Raw genomic sequence first — 18,140 nt, 5'->3', positions numbered from 1 at the left:
CTGTACAATTCACAGCCCCTCTCCCTCACAGTATAAATGGCATACTGTATAGTATTAAAATGCTGAGCCAGAAGGAACTCTATTAAGTGAACCTGCTGGCAGATGAACTGATTAGGTCAGATTATCTTCAAGGGAATCACACTTTGTAATTCTGACATGGACAGTTACTCACTTTGGAAAATCAACATAAACTGCGATCTATAAAAGCAAATGGTCTTGGTTTGATTAATCAGACTGCAAACATTTTATTCTCCTTGGCTACATTTTTGAATCAAAGCAGAATTTCGTTCCTGCTTGTTTCTTGTGCTTTGAGCTGTACACATCAACAAGTTAAGCTCTCATTGACACATTTGGTAGGTGTTCCTTTAACAAACATTTAGTGGCAGTCCAATTAAATACCAAACACTTGTTACATAATATTGACATTTTCTGAATAAAGTCAAACTGACCAACCAAACAAGCTGACAACCATCAGATCAACATTGCTAGCCATTAAAAACAGTCATATTTTTCTAAACCTATACATTTCTTTTTGCATTATACTTTGAAAACAAAATGCAAAATTGTGATTTTACTGTATTGCCAACATGTCTTTAGAATAGAATAGAATAGAATAGAATAATCCTTTAATTGTCCCACAAGGGGAAATTTGGTATTTTGTATTTTATTTATTTAACTCCTCTGTGTGTGCAGTTTATTCCCATTGAATGAAAGAGGTTTTTGCCCTCTGGGACCATCACAATGATGCTAAAATTTCATAAATTGTACCAACGCAATCTGTCTGTAACCTCAATACTCAACACATTCGCTGTGTGGGTCCCAAGATACTTAGCCTTTTAAGCAAACACATGTGTCACCACTCAGTCATGCACATACACCCAAGCTAGCAGTGAGCAGGAACAAACTGCTGTTTTTTTAAGACATTGTTCAGACTGTACTGTAAGATTTACTTTTTATACCCTGAAAAAGAGTCACCTTCCTGTTCCTGCCCTGTTGGCTTATCTTCCACAAGGTTATGGCAACATATTTCAAGAAGCAGCAGTGGAGCTTGCACAGTCTACAGCCTGGCCTGTTTCTCTGTGATAGCCCATCACTGCTGTTTGTGTGCCAGAGCTTCTAATAACGGATTATCATGGAGCTGCTCCACATGTTTTGCTGAGGCCTTTAAGTCTTTTCATTACAGAAATTGCTTCATCATTTTTCTGTGACTAATCTATAATAGCTAAAATTGTAATAGGGCACATATTAGATTGTGCTGCCAACACTGTGAGGAATTACCTTAATAAATTATTGTCTATGGACATCTGAGGAGCCCACATTCACATGAGGTTCATGGCTAAGATGAATCCATAGAAATGTAATTAGACAAATGTTAAATATTCTTTTTGTGTGATAAATTATTTCTCCATATCCACCCAAGACAGAAATATAATTAAAAGACAGTGAACTGATGACTACTGTCTAACTCCATGATGTTATAAATGCACACAACTGCCTCAAAATAATCAACGTAGATGTTGGTGCTCACCATTTTGTTAACAGTTCTGTGTTATAAGCCATGCTCATCAAGTGATTGGATTGAACCAATTCACTGTGCCTAAAATTGAGATTTTTTTTTTTCAATTATTTTAATGTGTGATTTTTATCCATGTTTGGATCAAATCAGAAACACCAGCTAGACTGTGGGCAGACAGACACACTCTGAGTTCCTGGTTTGATTGTTTGTTCGGATATTCACTCACCCACAACTGAGAATTGTGGCTGCCTGAGCAACCAGATATGAAAGTGCATTACTAGGCGTGCATTAGACTATCAGTAACCTACGCTCAACAGACTACAAACAAACAAATGGACGGAAACACTGCAGTTTATGCCTCCTACATGGACTTGTGCATGAGTCAGCAGAAAATTCAGACCATATGGCTTAACAGTGACCAGAGGAAGACAAGTTGTCTGCATGTTAAATGAAAGCAGCACTTATAAATGCATATTTCCATAGTAGTATTCATGGTGTTAAAATGAATGAGCGACCAAAATGAATGACTCTTCTGAAAGCCTCCTGACCACAGTGAGTAACAAAGAACTTCTTCCTTCTGAGGAGAGATTTAGGAACCTGATACTGTCATGCAATGTGATGACAAGGTTTCAGTATTCAAGCAGTTCTATATAAAACATGCTGATCCATACAGAGGCTTCTTAATTCATAACTGACAGGTCAGTCAAACAGATAGTCTGCATACAGCAAAGGAAATATACAAGGGGCATTATCCTAACTTACAATCAGTTGAACGTTCCCCTTAGCACAGTAGGCCTGTGCATGGTGACTTTGACAGTAAGGACAGCATGACCCAAAACTGGCATCAACATCAGTGGACCAACATAGCAGCCTGAGAAGCCAGGGTGTTGGCCCTGTCCTTTACAGTAGCTAAGGTATATAAATCTTATAAGATAAATGTCCTGTTAAAATAATAATAATAATAATAATAATAATAATAATAATAATAATAATAATAATAATAATAATAATAAATAGTAAAAGGTTAAAAATGTGTCAACGTTGAAAATGTTTTAATGCAATTAATTTTCTACAGGCCACTGAGAGGAGCAAAGCTCATCTTCAGAGAAGAGAGGCCATTAAGCTACCCTCCTCAAGAGGTCTGTGCCTAAAAGTCACCTTGGGAGGCCAAATTGACGGGATAAGTGATGGCGCAAACGGGTTGGGATTGGGTATCCGCCAAGCAGGCAGGACAGAGCAATATACAGCTGCATATCTAATTGACATCGGGAGTTCGGTAAAAATGTAGGCCAACAAGGGCAATGACACTGTCCTGTTGTGACTTGCCATCCACCATCTCCTGAACGCCCTTTCACTTAATGGGCTTGCTGGGCTGTAGGGCTGCTTTCATCTACAAGCTAGAGTGCTGGAGGAACATGGACTGCACTCAGCCTGCAGCTCTGCAGCACCACGAGTCCCCTTCACTACCAGAAGCTCGAAGCACCTTTATATGCTCCTGTCATGCTCCATGAATTCAACATTTTGCGTCAAACAAACAAACGGTGCTTTCACTGGCACCTTGCTGTCTCCATGCGCTTTCGGATAGGGCCTAGTGGCCAGACCTGTACTCTGGTTTATGTAGGTCATCAATGACAACATCTGCGATATGAAAGGAGGTATTTCGTCATCATGTGGCTATCAGTTATGCCTTTGCACCGGGTGCTCTTACCTTCTGCTGCCGCCTTGCCATATCTGTGGGCTGTTTTGCATTGAACGGGTAAGCGATGCATCGCATGACAAAAACATATAGCTGCAGCTTCTTTTTGCGGTCTTCTTCCTCTCTGTGCAGCTTCTCCAGATCCTCCTTCTCCTCGCTGACGGCCGAGGGGCTCGGGCTAGTAGGACGGGCACTGCTGCGGCTGCTGCTGGGCGCTAGTCCACCCGAGCTCTCGCTGGTCCTGCTCGGGGAGATGCGGGATCCGGCCTGAGGAGCCATTGCCTCTTTGCTTTCCTCCTCCACTATCCCATCAGATTCCTCCTCGCTGGACGACGGATCTAACATCTTGCACTAGAAGTGGTGCGCCTATACAGAAATCCGAACCTACTAACTGAGTTTGTTTGGGTTTTTTTTTAATTGTTTTAAATATATATATATATGTATATATCCCCAGATGATGGCCGAGCCGCTGTCTTACCCGTGCATAGATATAATGCAGGATGTGCCTGAAGTCGAGTTAGGGATAGGCCCTGGTTGTACTCGCTGGCTGAGGGATGTCAGCTGTATACGAGTAATGCTGGAAGAGCTATAGTCTGCTTCACACTGACCATTCTCCGCCTGCGCCGAGCACTCGTCGGTGCTTACGTATTTTCGGTATTTTATTGGCCAGTCGCTGCTGCGGATGTGAGAGGGGGAGGTGAGAAGAGTCGGAGAGGAGGGGTGGAGGGATTGTAGTGTGGGGATTGTGAGGGGACGAGATCGGCTTTTTCCCTCCCCCTTTCCTTTTTTTTCGGTGAAAGCGGGAGATGGCCTCTTCCTTCCTGCCAACCCGGTCGACCGGAGCTGGCCGTGGTCCTGAACTCGCACTCTAAGCAAAGATCCGAGTCTGAAGCGCGCGCGGCTCCGCGTTTAGTGTAGCCCCTCATAACTTCACGCAGTGGCACACCTAAGATGGCTGCCACCGGATTTCTCTGATATTGTCACTGACTGAAATGGGGAACATTATGAAGTGCACGGGCCGCGCACGGGATGCAGAACAGCGGGTGTAAAATGCCGTGTGCTGTCGAAGGGTGGGGTTGCAACACGGAGCGACCTCTCTGAAGCTACACAAATTAATTGTTACAGCGCGTGCTGGCATCTCTTGTCAGGAAATCTCACCACACAAGCGTTTCTTCTACTAAACAGGAATTAATTATTCAAGCTGAACAGAATCCCCCAGGTGTCTGACTCACTGTTAGTTACTGGGCCAGTGTGAATATGCTGCATAACGCGTTGATCTTTAATGTGAATCGGACTTTAAAAGAGAACAAAAACAAAAACACCGTTTTGGCTGTGTTACAGTACAGATGTGTTGTAGTAAGTCGTTTCCTGCAACACTAATCTGTGATGTTCTGCCAGAGTTTAGCACACGAAAAGTCACGTGATACTTTAAATCCTGCAGACACTACAATACTGGAAGCACAGTCCGACCGTATTTATATGACACGTGGCTTGCTCTCCTCGTGAAGTGCATTTTTCTTAATAAAAAAAAGGGGGAAAAGGACATTTTTATTCCCTTCATCCGTCCTCCATGCAATATTTATAGCAGCCCCCCCAAAGAAACCCTACCCCAGTCCAGTACTCACAGCATTAGCTTTAAATACTGAGGCTCAGAGTATTGACATTTTGTTGATAATTATAGTAACTCCAGTGAGACAGTTTTCCTGAGTGTGAGACTGAGATGTGCTTGTTTGACCTGTTAATCCTGACTGGAACTACAAACTCTCAAATAAAATGCTTCAATTTGCCTTCACTGCAGTGTCTTACAGTCTTTTATGGTAGTACTTAACATAGACCTGTACTGATAACTCTGAAGCAGTTTAACAAAAAAAAATTGTTTCCTGTACAGATTTTAAAGCTTTCGATTTCACTGTAAGCAGAGCAGAAAGGAATGGTTATCATCCCCCAGTCTTTTAGATCTTACTCTGTGCAAAGTCTACTTAATATTCGTCTTCAATATAGCAACAAGCAAAAATAGATTTCATGGAAAGGCTCTGTTAAAGTAAAAGAAGAGGACATATTTGCTTATATGTTCCTTGACTCATGGTGTAATTTCTGAACATTCACCCCATAGTTCTTCTAAATTCAGGGTGTTTTCGGTAGCTAAAAATACTTGCTGGTTCCTAAGATCCTTACTCCCTTGTAAGTATTGGGAGCTGTTCTACTTGTGCTGTGGAACAAGGAAGTAAAAACTAGCAGCCTTAAAGTAAAGGATAAATGAATTATACGTCAAGAATTTTAAAAAATAAAGTACAAAGACAAAGACAAAATTTTTGCGGTAACGAAAAAAACAATATGGACAAAAGTATTGGACCACATCTCTTACTCAGAATGCCAAATTTGATGACTAAGACATAATGGGTCATTCTAAAGACTTAAATAAATTTGAGCATGTTACTTTAATAGGATGCCACTGATGCAACAAGTTAGCTTGTGAAATTTCTACCCTACTAGATATTCCATCATCAAATGTAAGTGGTGTTATTGCAAAGGAGTAAGTGTTTAGAAACCACAGCAACTCAGGCAGTAAAGTTACAAAGAGGGGTCACCGAGGGATGAGCTTCATAGTGAGTAAACATCATCATTAACATCAGCACAAAAACTGTGAGCCAGGTGTGGCATGGCTTTTAATGTCGGAGTAGCTGCCTTCAAGCCTTACATCACCAAGAAGACTGACAAGCTTTGAATGGAGCAGTGTAAAGCATGTCTCCGCTGGACTCTGCAACCGTGGAAACTTGTCCTGTGGAGTGACGACTCATGCTTCTCTACCTGACAGTTTGATGGATAAATCTGAGTTTTTGAAATGCCAGGATAACATTACCTGTCTCTCTCCACTGTGCCAGTTAAATTTTGGGGGGAAATGTTGTGGGCTTGAACCTGAGAGCCTCCTTTTTAGTTCCAGAGAAGCGAAATCTAAATGCTTCAGCTTGAGAAAGCCCGTTTGGACATGATGAAAGCAAGGTGTATTATGGCTCTGTTGGATGAATTTGCTATAGAAGAATTTGACTGGCCCTGATCTCCTTTGGAATGAATGGTGGCTGAAAGCCAGACTCTCTCATCCAACATCAGGGTTGTAATGCATACAGGGTTGTAATAAAACTACTGTAATGTGTCATGTGTAGCTGGCCCAATTTAGTCCAAATAGTGTCCCATCTGGGCATTTTAGAACTAGTAAGTCCTTTTCTTGCATTTGATGTAAATATTATTATTAACAGTGCCAGCATTAAATGTCCAGAATTCTGTGTAAACGACAAAGTTTGACATATGTGGGACTCTTGAGGTAGAGATAAAGTTTTAACAAGCTTTAATACTTCATGGTCCAAAAAAAGCAGAAATTAAATTAAATTAAAAAATGACAAAGTCACAAAGTTCACAATCACGAAGATAACAAGGAAGCCAAACATCCAGAATATGCTTAGGAAATGTGGACAACATGATAAGGAGAGGCTCAAACAACATGGACACAAAATAATTAGGGGAGAGGTAGCTGGTGGGATTCGTGGCTGAAACGACAGGGAGGAAGTAAAATTAAATACAAGGTGTCAGCAAAAACAGAGTACCAAAATCAAACAGGAAGTAACTAAACAGGGAATCACTAACTGAGGCAAAGGCTTATCAAGTCACAAAAGGAAGCCTTTGTCTAGCTTTTCCATCCTGGGAAGGCTAGAGTAAAACACCAGGGTCAAAACAATACTGATCTAACAGAAAACCAGGTAACAAAAGCTGTAAGAAAAAAAAACTAAACAAGGAAGCGTTACAAGAATAGAGACAAAAAACTCCAAACAACAAAACTCAGATTATGATCAAAAGCAGAGAATGCTAAATAACAGATCAGAGGTCAGAGTCCGTAAAACACAAAATCAACCCTGGCAATAAGAACTTGCAACCCCATAACAGCACAAACTACATTTTTCTGTATCTTAGAAAGCAAGGTTATTTTTGAGGTGCGGGCTGGAATATCTGCTTGTCAACTGTTCCCTTCTATTATAGATACATACACACACGAGGAAAAAAAAACAACCACAAAACAACTTTCAACAGACACCATTAAACTGAATGTTAAACAGATAAATAAATAAATATTGTTTTTATCTTACCTTTTCAAAAATAATGAAAAACTATAAATAATGGACAAACTCTGTTGAATAAATAATGATATAACCAAATTAGAAAACAAAAGCATGAAAAAAATGCTCTAATCTGGAGTATAATAGCTTCTGAAATGCCAAATTGGTAAGAGTCAATCTTTTTTAACATTCCCTGCTGAATGAGAGAACTTGCAAAACCTCCTTATGTTAGAAGTTCTTTCCACACAACAAAACACAATAACTGAATTATATCAAAGTCAGTATCCAAATGTATGTGTTCTACAGTCTAGGGCAGCTAGGATACTTTATAATAAAACCTGCACTGCCAAGAATATTGTGTGTTAAAATTCAAGAAGTAGCCGCACTAAAATACCCAAAAGTTTCCACTACTTAAAGTTTTTTATGATATAATTGGTTTTTCTTTGGCTCTACAATTGTCAGCTCACCCTTGTTTTGCTCTACTTAGGTACTGAACAATTCAACTCAAATTCAGGAGATTCACATATATCACACACTGAAATAATAAAAAAAAAATCTGCTCAAAATACAATATAAAATGTTACATTTAAAGAAATTTACTTAATCGATATCCAGTTTATACCAAGCACATCATCCCTCAGTGATTCGTTATTTGAATGAATAAACCTTTGCATTTGCATCTGACTCAGAATTATTGCTTCATGTTTATCGAGAGTAAAGAATCTTTTTTTCCTTTCAGTGTAGCTTATTTAGGTTTAGATGGATACAAATTCACAAATAATCAGAGTAATTAAAAGTGTGAAGATTTAATTTGATTTTGTGTAAAAAAGTGGTGCAAAGTAGTAACATTTTATGAGCAGACTTTCTGAATGTGTTGACTGAGTAGTTTTGACCTTTCCTCAGAATTAGGAAACCAACTTTATTTTTAGGTTATGTTTGGCTGCAAAATTATCTTTCCTTACTATTTTTTGTCCTTTTGACCCTGGTTTGTGTTTACCTTCCCTGCCCACTCTTATAATACTTCCAGATCCAGAACATCCATGACAGCCCATATAGTGTGAGCTCAGCATGGACGGAGGATGAACAGGCCTGCATGCTTCATCTGTGATTTAATTGATTCTGACAGCTGGACTGACTGGCTGCTACTCCAGATGTTCTTTAAGTGTCTGAGCAGCAAGTAACCATGCTTTCAAGGACTCCCGTATTTTCTGTTGCCCTGACTTGGCATTTAACTGTCCTTCTTCTTCAGGTTTTACTCACACAGCCTGTCCACGTTAATACCAAGCATGACATTTGCCTTTGTTCCCCATAGTCCTCAGCTCATTAAGTCCTCAACAGACCACTGACAGCTCTCATTGGGTGCTTGTACATTGACACGGCTCGGTTTTCTGCACACATTTTTGAGCCCTTGGAGAGGTTTAGCACCAAAACTAGCAGCAGAACTTTCAAAACCTTTTAAACATTAATTATTGACTGATGCTCTTCACCCTACTCTTCTACTTCTGCTAGAGTGTGTACACATTAAATGTTGATGTTCTCCAGGGTACTATAATGTAACTGAAAGTGCAGAAAAAACTTCTTGTTGTGCAACTGATGCAAAATTTGTTTTCGTTTTTGTTTTAAAGGAAACATTTGCAGTATTGTTTTTCTTCACTTTAGTTTGAGATACCAGTTGCCCCAAAAATTTAAGCATTTGAAGATTTCGCCTCTGTTACAGCTCAAAAGTTTTATTTTTGGTATTGACACTTGGAAACATGAAAAACAAACTTTAAGTTTGAAGAAGAACTTTCTTCTTTGCTCCCATGATAATAAATGCAGTCATTAGAGGTCTTCATTACAGGCTGAAATGACTGAAGTTGTTTTTCCTGGGAGGACAGTCTCTTGTTGAACTTTTGATAAATTTTTCAATAGTGTCTTTATGAGACTGGCACGAGTGATCTAAACAGTGAGGTAGGAAGCTGGAAATCTACAACATGTTGGGAAGCACAGAGTATGGCTATAGTTAGGTCCATAGGTTTTTCAATTGATGCTTGTTTGTGAGTCTTTCAGCTTGAAAAGCTGCTCTGTTGGGTTGTTCAGGTGACTGACTTGGCTACTATCTCAGATGGTCTACTATCCATTTGCACTGTGAAATGCTGCCCAATCATTATTTTTTAGCTTTCAGATGAATCTGAACAGAGCAGTTAGGCCTTCCTGCTACTCCTGTCAACAGCCTGGCTCTGCAGGCAGCCATACATGCTCATGACATAACATTGTCTTCACTACGTCTGACAGATGATGTGATATGCTCCGTACTTTTCTGTTGCCATCATTCTCAAATTAATCTTGGTTTCATCTATTTGAGATTTCTTTTTCCAGAACTGTGCAGGCTCTTTTCACCAGCAAAGTCTAATCTGCTCTTCTTGTTCTTGAGTGGCCATGGAGTGTGCCCTAGTATATTTGGGCATGCAGACTGGTGCAGGGATTCAAAAACCAACCTTCTAATTAGTTGATGACTGAGCTACACTAACTTGGATTTGGGTGCTCCTAAGTTTTTGTTTTGTTTTTTGTTTTTTTAAATTTTGCTGATTGGTTTATTTTGGATTTTCAGCCCAATCATGCATTCTTTCACTGACATCAAAATCTCTTTGGACTTCGAGTATTTCAGTGAAAACGCAAGATCAACTCTTGGAATCAACGTGGAAAATCTTTTTTTCTGCTTAATTATTAAGCTTTTCATGTAACAACTTGTGAACAAGGCTTGTCTGGCCATAAAATAATTTATCAGTCAATTGCACAATTCCTTTGGAGCCTCTGAAAATGAGGAACTGTGTATAAAAATGGCTGCAGTTAAACAGTTGATGCAATGCTTTTGTTAAGCTTCTTGAATTCAAGCTGAAAGTCTGCACTTTATCTTTATCGTTTGGTTTAAAATCTTCTGTGAAGAGTAAAAATGACAAAACTTATGCAATTGCCCAAAAATGTATTGTCGATGAGTTTGTCAAATTCAAACAGCCATGTGATCTGTTGTTAGCCAAAAAACTATTTAAAAAAGAATAAATGACTGATTTTTAACATCTGCAATTCACTGAGCAGGACATCTGGTGATGAAAAGCATGTGACATCACGGAAAGCTCCAAAACAAGCACAGCACTGACCTTTTGGTGAGATTTTCTTTCTCTCAGCTGTTGTTGTTTACAAAATATTGAACTTTGAACCTGAGTTTTATGAAGTTTCAGATAATGTGCTGCTCACGTAACAAATCAACACCAGACAAAATGTTTTATTTATTTTTTGTTTTTACTTCAGCCGTGTTCACATTTATCAACACATCTGTCAAATAACTCATAAAACGAAAACCCTCGGAGTAAATAAAATGACCATGTGTGACTTTGAGCAGAGATTTTTGTAGAGATGAGATGAATCATTTGAACTATCCTTGACTCTATCTTAGAAACATAATATTAATTACAGGCATACTCTTTGAGGACCTGCTTGACTTCATCATCACACCTGATGCCAGTGTGAATGTTAAATGGCAGCCGCTTTCTCAGATGGGATTTTACACTGAAGGTTTAAAGTACACATCAAAAGACCTAATGAAAGCTATCAAGAAAACAAGGACAAAGATCATAACCACACAAACAAAAGCCTTGAAAACACTACGGACCTGTCTTTGTTGCTGGCCAGGTCAATGTCGATTTTACCTGTTTAAAGTACATAGACATGTGTGTCTCTTTTGCACAGTGCTTTTCTTTGTAAAGCTAGCAGAGACTGGATAGGTAAACTGCACAGCGATGCACCAAACAGTGCAGCACAGTGGAAACATCTCAGACTAACTGCTTGATGATATATTCATAACTTCCCTCTCTCACTTCAGTCGTTTCTCAAACCTCTCTATGGTATATAGACACTGAGCATGTTTATTTCATTCACGTGATGTTATATCCTCTGAAACAGTGTAAATAATGGAGGGAAACAACAAAGACGGGATTACTTTTGCACTAACAGATTTAACTTGGAGTTTATGTCATTCAGCTCTACAGTCTTCATTTGGTGTTTTAAGTTCAATAGTGTTTGTCAGTAGGAAAATGGCACACACATACAACACACACGCACACTCAGAGCTTCTCTGGAGGAGCTCTTTGAAATATTTAAATGCTCGGAGTGTTTTTAATGCGAGATTGATAGAATAGGGTCAGTGTCAGCATTCCAGCTACGATAGCCGTGTCTCTTAGGGAAGTTCGCACCCAGCAAGTGATGACGATTAATTTCACCAGGAATGAGTTTACATCCAGGGAAACTGGGATTTTAAGCCCTTTCAGATTAAGCCGATATTGTTCTAAGTGTAACACGGTGGAGAGGACTTATGGATTGCAGGGAGGGAAACAGTTTATGAGTTTAAAATGGAAAGGAGAAAAGAGAAAGCTATTCTGAGGAAATTACCAATCTACAAATCCTTTTACATAACCCGGCCTTCCACGCCCGCCCCCAAACCCCTTTGGCCAAAAACTAGAAATCGTAATTTTAGTATTTTCATGTTCCCTTCCTGACATTAATCTTGCAGTGAATTTTAAGTGCTACCCAGCAGGTTCAGAAGAGCCCATTCAGTGTTTTGTTTTATTAGCATTTTTCTTAACAGCTAAAAATGCAAAGGTTAGTGGCATGAACTCCTTTTACAGTATATAGCATGCATAGTTTTAAGCTCCTTCTCTTAAGTATAAGGCTGCAGAGAACATTTTCATATACGTTAAATGTAATCAGTCTTAACTCTGGGTTAATCTGGATTTGTATCTTTGTGTGCTCCAGATAAGTCCTCAGGAAAAAACAAAACAACCTGCACTCAACTCATTTGGGTCTCAGAGTGTATTATATATGTTTTGGCGCCTTGATAGGTGGAGGCTTCATGACAACCGCCAGATTTATGCTTGTCTCTTCCTCCCACAGTTTTCAGAGTATAGAAGGGATGTGATGCCAGAAAAAGATTCATTAATAATGCAGCGAGAGGCTGGAGCCTCACCACTTTACATGACGAAAAGAAAAGCCCAGGTTAGGCCAGCACAGTCCTTTTACCCACTGGAGGATACAGTTTACCCAACCAGTGCACACAGCAGCAGATGAGTTACAGCGCATTTAGCTTATTGTGCATACAGCTGACACATTTGTCAACTGAATTTTGAAGCGAGAAGAAGGATCAAGGAAGAGAACACGTCACTGCAGCTCGAGAGATTTTTCTTCTCATCACCGTGGCTAAGTACTGCCCCCTGTTGGCTGAATGATGAAAGGTCGTTTAAAGTATTCTGAGCTGCTGCGTTTGAAGATGAGTATGGCCAAAGATGTGATGTGTATTTTAGGTGAAACATGACTGTTAAAATTCACATATCTATGGCCTTGGCATAGATTGTTCCCTGGCTTTTGCGCTGTGGCAGCTGGAATACGCTAGAATATCAGCTGCATGGGGACACAAATGTAAGGCTCAAGTCCTCCCAAACGTTTAGTCCCCCTGGGGACTGGGACTCTTGTTTTTTAAGATGTAATTTTTTCTAGAGCAAAGACCAACACTTGGCCTCAACAAACTGAAGGAGCTAAACCCTGACGTTAACCATTATTGATTAAATGCTATGAGTCACAGGTTTTAGTCTTGTTTTGAAGATAATAGTTTAGATTTTGTGTTGACATATTTTCCTCAGATTGGTCCTTTGTTATATTTTTGAATCTTTGGTTTTGTGTTCCCTTGTTTTCTTTTTGAGTTCATTAATGTTCTGTATATGTTACTCTAACCTCCCCTCTGTCGTTTTACATTATGTTTAGCACATATTCTTTGAGTTCTGTATCTTTAGGCGTTTTCTGTTTGGTTTCATCCTGAGCCTCTTTTCTTGCTTTGTTTATTTAGTTACACTTGCATTTTGAGCCTTTTAGTTGTTATATTTAATCCTAGTTTAGTATTAGTGAAGTGTGTGCTTTGTGCTTAGCTGCCTCGGGTCTGTGTTTAATGGTTGCTCTGTGAGTTACTTCTTATTTTACTTTGTTAAAATCATGTCTGATTTTGAATTTGACTTCATCCCATTGACTGTCTTTGTGTCCTCACCTGTCTCTCTTGACACAGCTGTGTCCAGTCCTCTGTGACGCCTCTGTTTATTTAAAGCCTCAGTCTTCTCTCTGTTCTCTGTTGTGTTGTTTGTGTAGCTTGCCTGCTTGTCTGCCTGCATTCCTCTGAGATTTCCTGGATAGATCCCTAGTGGTTCTAATTCCTTTTGTGGTCAGATTTGGATATGTTTGATCACCTTTGGGACCTTGTTTTGTTTTGGGCTTTGCATCAGCCCCCCCAATGAGCCTTTGTTTACATGTCCTTTGTTCTGCAGTTTGGTTTCTCATCCACTTAATGATCCACACAGTTCACGAAACTGACATTTTGGCATTTATTTATGCTTTTCCTCCTGAGAAATGTCAGCATATCTTTTGTGAAAAGGGCTTGTGGTTAACTTGCTCTGCAGTGAACTAAGAAAAAACCTTAATAAACACCAGCCTAATACAAACTTGTCAGGGACCCTGGATCTGAGCGATCCAGGGTCTCTGAGCAGTTATGGACCTGTATTTTATTATATGTGTTTTTGATGTTGCTGTCCCTCGTTCTCCCTGCTTGCAGGTGTGTGTGTGTGTCTTGGTGTGTCTGGGAGCACCTGTTTACAGGCGCCTTCAGGCCTGGTAGGTGTGGCCCTGCCAGGTGGTTGGCCACACCTGAAGACCATCATACAGCTGATCAAGCCCCGTCGGAGGAGTTACTTTAGAGCAGGGGTGCCCAATCCCGGTCCTCGAGAGCTACCGTCCTGCAGCTTTTAGATGCATCCTTGTTCCCACACACCTGAATCACATGAATGGCTTGTTATCAGGCCTTTGCCAAACATGATGGCATGCTGAAGAGATCAAACCATTTGATTCAGCTGTGTCGGAGTAGGGATGCATCTAAAAGCTGCAGGATAGTAGCTCTCGAGGACCGGGATTGGGCACCCCTGCTTTAGAGTGTGGTGGAGCTCCCTCCGATGCTGGATCATTGCGTGGCTTCAAGTTAGTCTCTTGACCAGTTACTAAGTTTAGGCTGCTGCATGGTGGTATGTCTGATGGTGGCCTCTCTGTTATTTCTGACTACCTAGCTGATCTCCTCTGTCTGTATAGCCCTCAGAGAGCACTAAGATCATCGGGCCAACTGCTCTTAGTGCAACCTAGGTCTCGGCTGAAGACCAGAGGAGACCGTGCCTTTGCCGTTGCCGCACCGAGGTTATGGAATACTCTTCCTCTTCATATTCGCGCATCCGATTCAATTCAGTCTTTTAAATCACGTCTAAAAACGTATTTGTTTAACCTGGCATTTAAGGCTAATTAGGGTAATTTACATCTGGCTTTGCATTTAGATTATTTAATTAATTTATATTTTATTTATATCTGTAATTTATATTTTATATTGTGATTTTTATCTGTATCAGGATTTTACTGGAAAGCACTTTGGTGTACTTCGGTCTTTAAAATGTGCTATATAAATAAATTTTGATCGATTGATTGATTGATTTCCCCAGGAGAAGCGTGGAGACGAGAGAGCAGAGAGCACGGGGTGCTCAGACACTGAGAAGCGGAGACAGGAACACTAGCACTGGGAAGAGGACATGTCAAAGGAGTCGGGAACGCACTGAGGATTTATTGTGTTTTCCATTTTCACTGTAAATAAACGCGCTGTTTGCATTCAGAGCTCCACGCCTGGGTCCTCCTTCCTTACATCCCCACGGTTGGCCAGCGTCAATCGTGACAAAACTACTAATGGTTACCAGTTGAACAATAATGGAAGAGAGGGCCGGCAAGACATTGTGGTCATTTCCTCTTTTCAAGCCCCTTTAAAACACAGCTGTCTCTTTATTTTATTGTCAGGTATGGGTTACCATTTTATATCCCAGTATTATAGCTCCATGACGTGACTGACTTTCTAGCAGTGAAATCCATCTTTTAGAGTGTTAAATAAAAGATGATTATCTGTAATTTCTTGGTTTTACATCCTGAAGATTAACAGTGAGGTCTGTTGAATTTATTCAGGCTGTGTGCATGCTGGTGAGGCTTGGGGAACACTGACATCAATTACATTGCATTAATTGAATCACTCTTTTTAAATAAAGGTGAGGTAGACTACTTAACAATAGTAGGGCTATGTCAGTTATTGAGCATTTTTACATTTTCAGAAGGATTTTCTTTATATGCATGAATAACACAGATAATTTCACAGTGTATGAGTATTAGTAAAGAATAACATTTAAGTACTGCAGGGTAATATAACACTTACAAAGACTTAACTGCCACGGTCTTGATTGTGGATCTGGTTGTGTTCCTGTTTGCCACCCTTGTGTGCTCCCTGGATGCCATTTATTTATTAACCTTTTTGATTGCCTTTTTTTGGATACATCTTGGACCTGCAATAAAGTGTAGTGATGGAGTGGCTATCATTGTTGCATGGCAGCAGCAGTGGTATCAGACCCGCTGGTCATCTGGGGTTTGCATGTTCTCCTTGCACCTTTTTGGGTTTCCATACGATCTAAAGACCTTGTGAAAGTCAGTGTGAATGGCTATCTTTCTTTATGGTAGACTGAGTGAAAAAAAAGAGTGAGACTGATTCACCATATTGTTGATTTTTACTTACTTTTTCTTGTCTTTTTTTAAAAAAAACAACCCAGTGCTTAGGAGTTTTGTTTTGAGTGAAGAACAAACGATCGACACAGTGGGTCAGAGCTCATGTAACCTCCTGAACAGGATATTCGCTTTCCCCTTAGGTGATTGACTAACAACCTCTATTTGAACTGATGTTTTTTCCCAATCTAAATTTCTCTATTGCAGTTTTCAACAACAAACATTTATATTGCTGAAACGCACTGGACCTTTCAAAACATTTCTGACAACCTTCATGAGAGTTCATTTGAAACAGAGCTGGATGTTGTAAAATGTCTCACAAAAAAGACTTTTGTTTTGTCTCTCCACAGTTATCTGGCTCATTCCATAGAAACAGCATTTTTAAAAACTAACTTGAGGTGCAAAGAACCCAAAGCAGCAGTCTTTACTCGTGGGAATTACCAAAAAAAACAAACTATTCTTATCTCTGCTTAAACGAGGGAGGGGATTTCATGTCTCTTCTCATCAAGACTGCAGCATCAACCTCTATTTTTACATCAGTTTAATGGTCCTGTCAGCCTCCAGCTGGAACAAAATAGGTTCTAAAAGAATCCACATGACATCTGTCTTTACTCTCGCACACTGGGTATCCGTCACTTTCACAACTGATTTTGAGAGATTTCTAAACACATTAAACCTGCCGTCTTGCTACCTTTCAGATGCTTTCACCTCAAAGAATCTAGGTTTCCTCTGGCACTGGCTCATTCTGGCTGCTTCTCAGTGCAGACTTAAATTGTGATTGGTCACTGCCTGAGGGAATTGGGCAATCAATGTCACTTTCTATTTTAAAATAACTTCTCATAACAGGCTTCTGACTTTTTTTAAGTCGTTATTTAATCACGCACTGCCTGCTGCTCTTCAATGATTACTTTCAAGATTTGAGTGGATATTTATTCCAGTATATATTCCAACAATTCACATGATGTAAAAGGATATTTCACAATATCTATTTCATTATATACTGTTTTTATATTGTTGCTTTTATGATGTAATTACTGTGTGTTATGTATTTACCCGATGCTTATTTGCTTCTTAGATCGTTATTAGTGGGAGCACTTTAAATGATCGATAGCAGGAGTATTAACATTTGGTGGTGTGATGTGTAGTAATTGCGATGCTTTTATAGAGGCCCCGGTGAAAAATAAAAATGGAAACTACATTTCACTGAGATAGTCTGATGAAGAGATCCAGTAGCTGCTCTTGTACCAACAAAACCGGCCTGTTCTCTCTTGATGATACCTTCCCTCTCTTTCGCCCTCATTTTAATCTCTAAACATATTCATGGTACTGTACTGTAAATAAATCGCTTCACTTTGAGTACTCAGACTAATCAGAATCAGATTTTGACAAAAAGCCAAAACCTACAAAGAGGTTTTTTGTTTTTGTTTATTTGCTTTAGGTATGCTTTAGGAAAAGCACAGTCCTGCTGCAGTATCTTCAGATCACCAATAAGCAGTTAAAACCCAGGTTGTAGTTCAGTATATTGCAAACATATTTCAGTGACATGCACAACCCTAATTCCGTCCTTACTTAAAAATTCATCTGTAGTACAGATTTGTCACCAAAAGAGGTCAGCAAGATACTTTTTATATCAGCACACATGACCTAAATATCAGCAGTTGCTTAGAAAATAAAATGTAATTAAAGAATCCAGCAATTATTAAAATCTGCAAAATGCACAGGAGCTGTGATGCTTTCTCTCATTTCAACACAGGCAGCTGCAGGTATAGTTTTAACTCAATCAGTTGTTAAACTGATCAAAATTAATATTGAAGGGAAATATACTTGTCTGTGGAGGTCACTGAACTAATATTACTTAGGATTATTACTCAAGATCCCCTGACACTCTGGGCTTACTGAGCCCCAATAATTACTGAGACCCATATGTTGTTATTAATGAATACAAAGCAATTCAAAGGAACTGTAATTAATATACTCATCAGACCTCAGTGTAAGCAACACAGCTACACTGGAGCTACATTAAAATGAGAGTAACCAGAGTAACCAACTGCATATCTGTGTCAATTCGACTCCCTCATTACGGTAGAAATAAACAACTACAGCATGTAAACTAATATTTTTAGGATGATTTCGGCTTAAGGGTGCCATCAACTTTGAAGTTTTTCAGTAATGCACTGGA

At 39.6% G+C, this 18,140-nt stretch overlaps 1 protein-coding gene across 12 annotated transcripts in view; it reads right to left on the bottom strand.

The window, feature by feature from the left end:
* The window catches only part of cadpsb (Ca2+-dependent activator protein for secretion b), a 66,543-nt gene extending 62,741 nt beyond the window's left edge, over positions 1-3,802 (bottom strand). For all 12 annotated transcript variants that reach the window (XM_080301715.1, XM_080301720.1, XM_080301716.1 and 9 more), the window contains exon 1: positions 3,225-3,802. In XM_080301715.1, coding sequence (XP_080157841.1) covers positions 3,225-3,557 — 333 coding nt within the window. In that variant the 5' untranslated portion in view covers positions 3,558-3,802. The remainder of the gene's footprint in view (positions 1-3,224) is intronic.
* Between the last annotated feature and the right edge of the window lie 14,338 nt (positions 3,803-18,140).

This window comes from Astatotilapia calliptera, chromosome 5, assembly GCF_964374335.1.
Source record: "Astatotilapia calliptera chromosome 5, fAstCal68.1, whole genome shotgun sequence".
NCBI lineage: Eukaryota > Metazoa > Chordata > Actinopteri > Cichliformes > Cichlidae > Astatotilapia > Astatotilapia calliptera.
The sequence above is the reverse complement of the archived record's forward strand: the minus strand, read 5'-3'. Positions and strand labels throughout refer to the sequence as shown.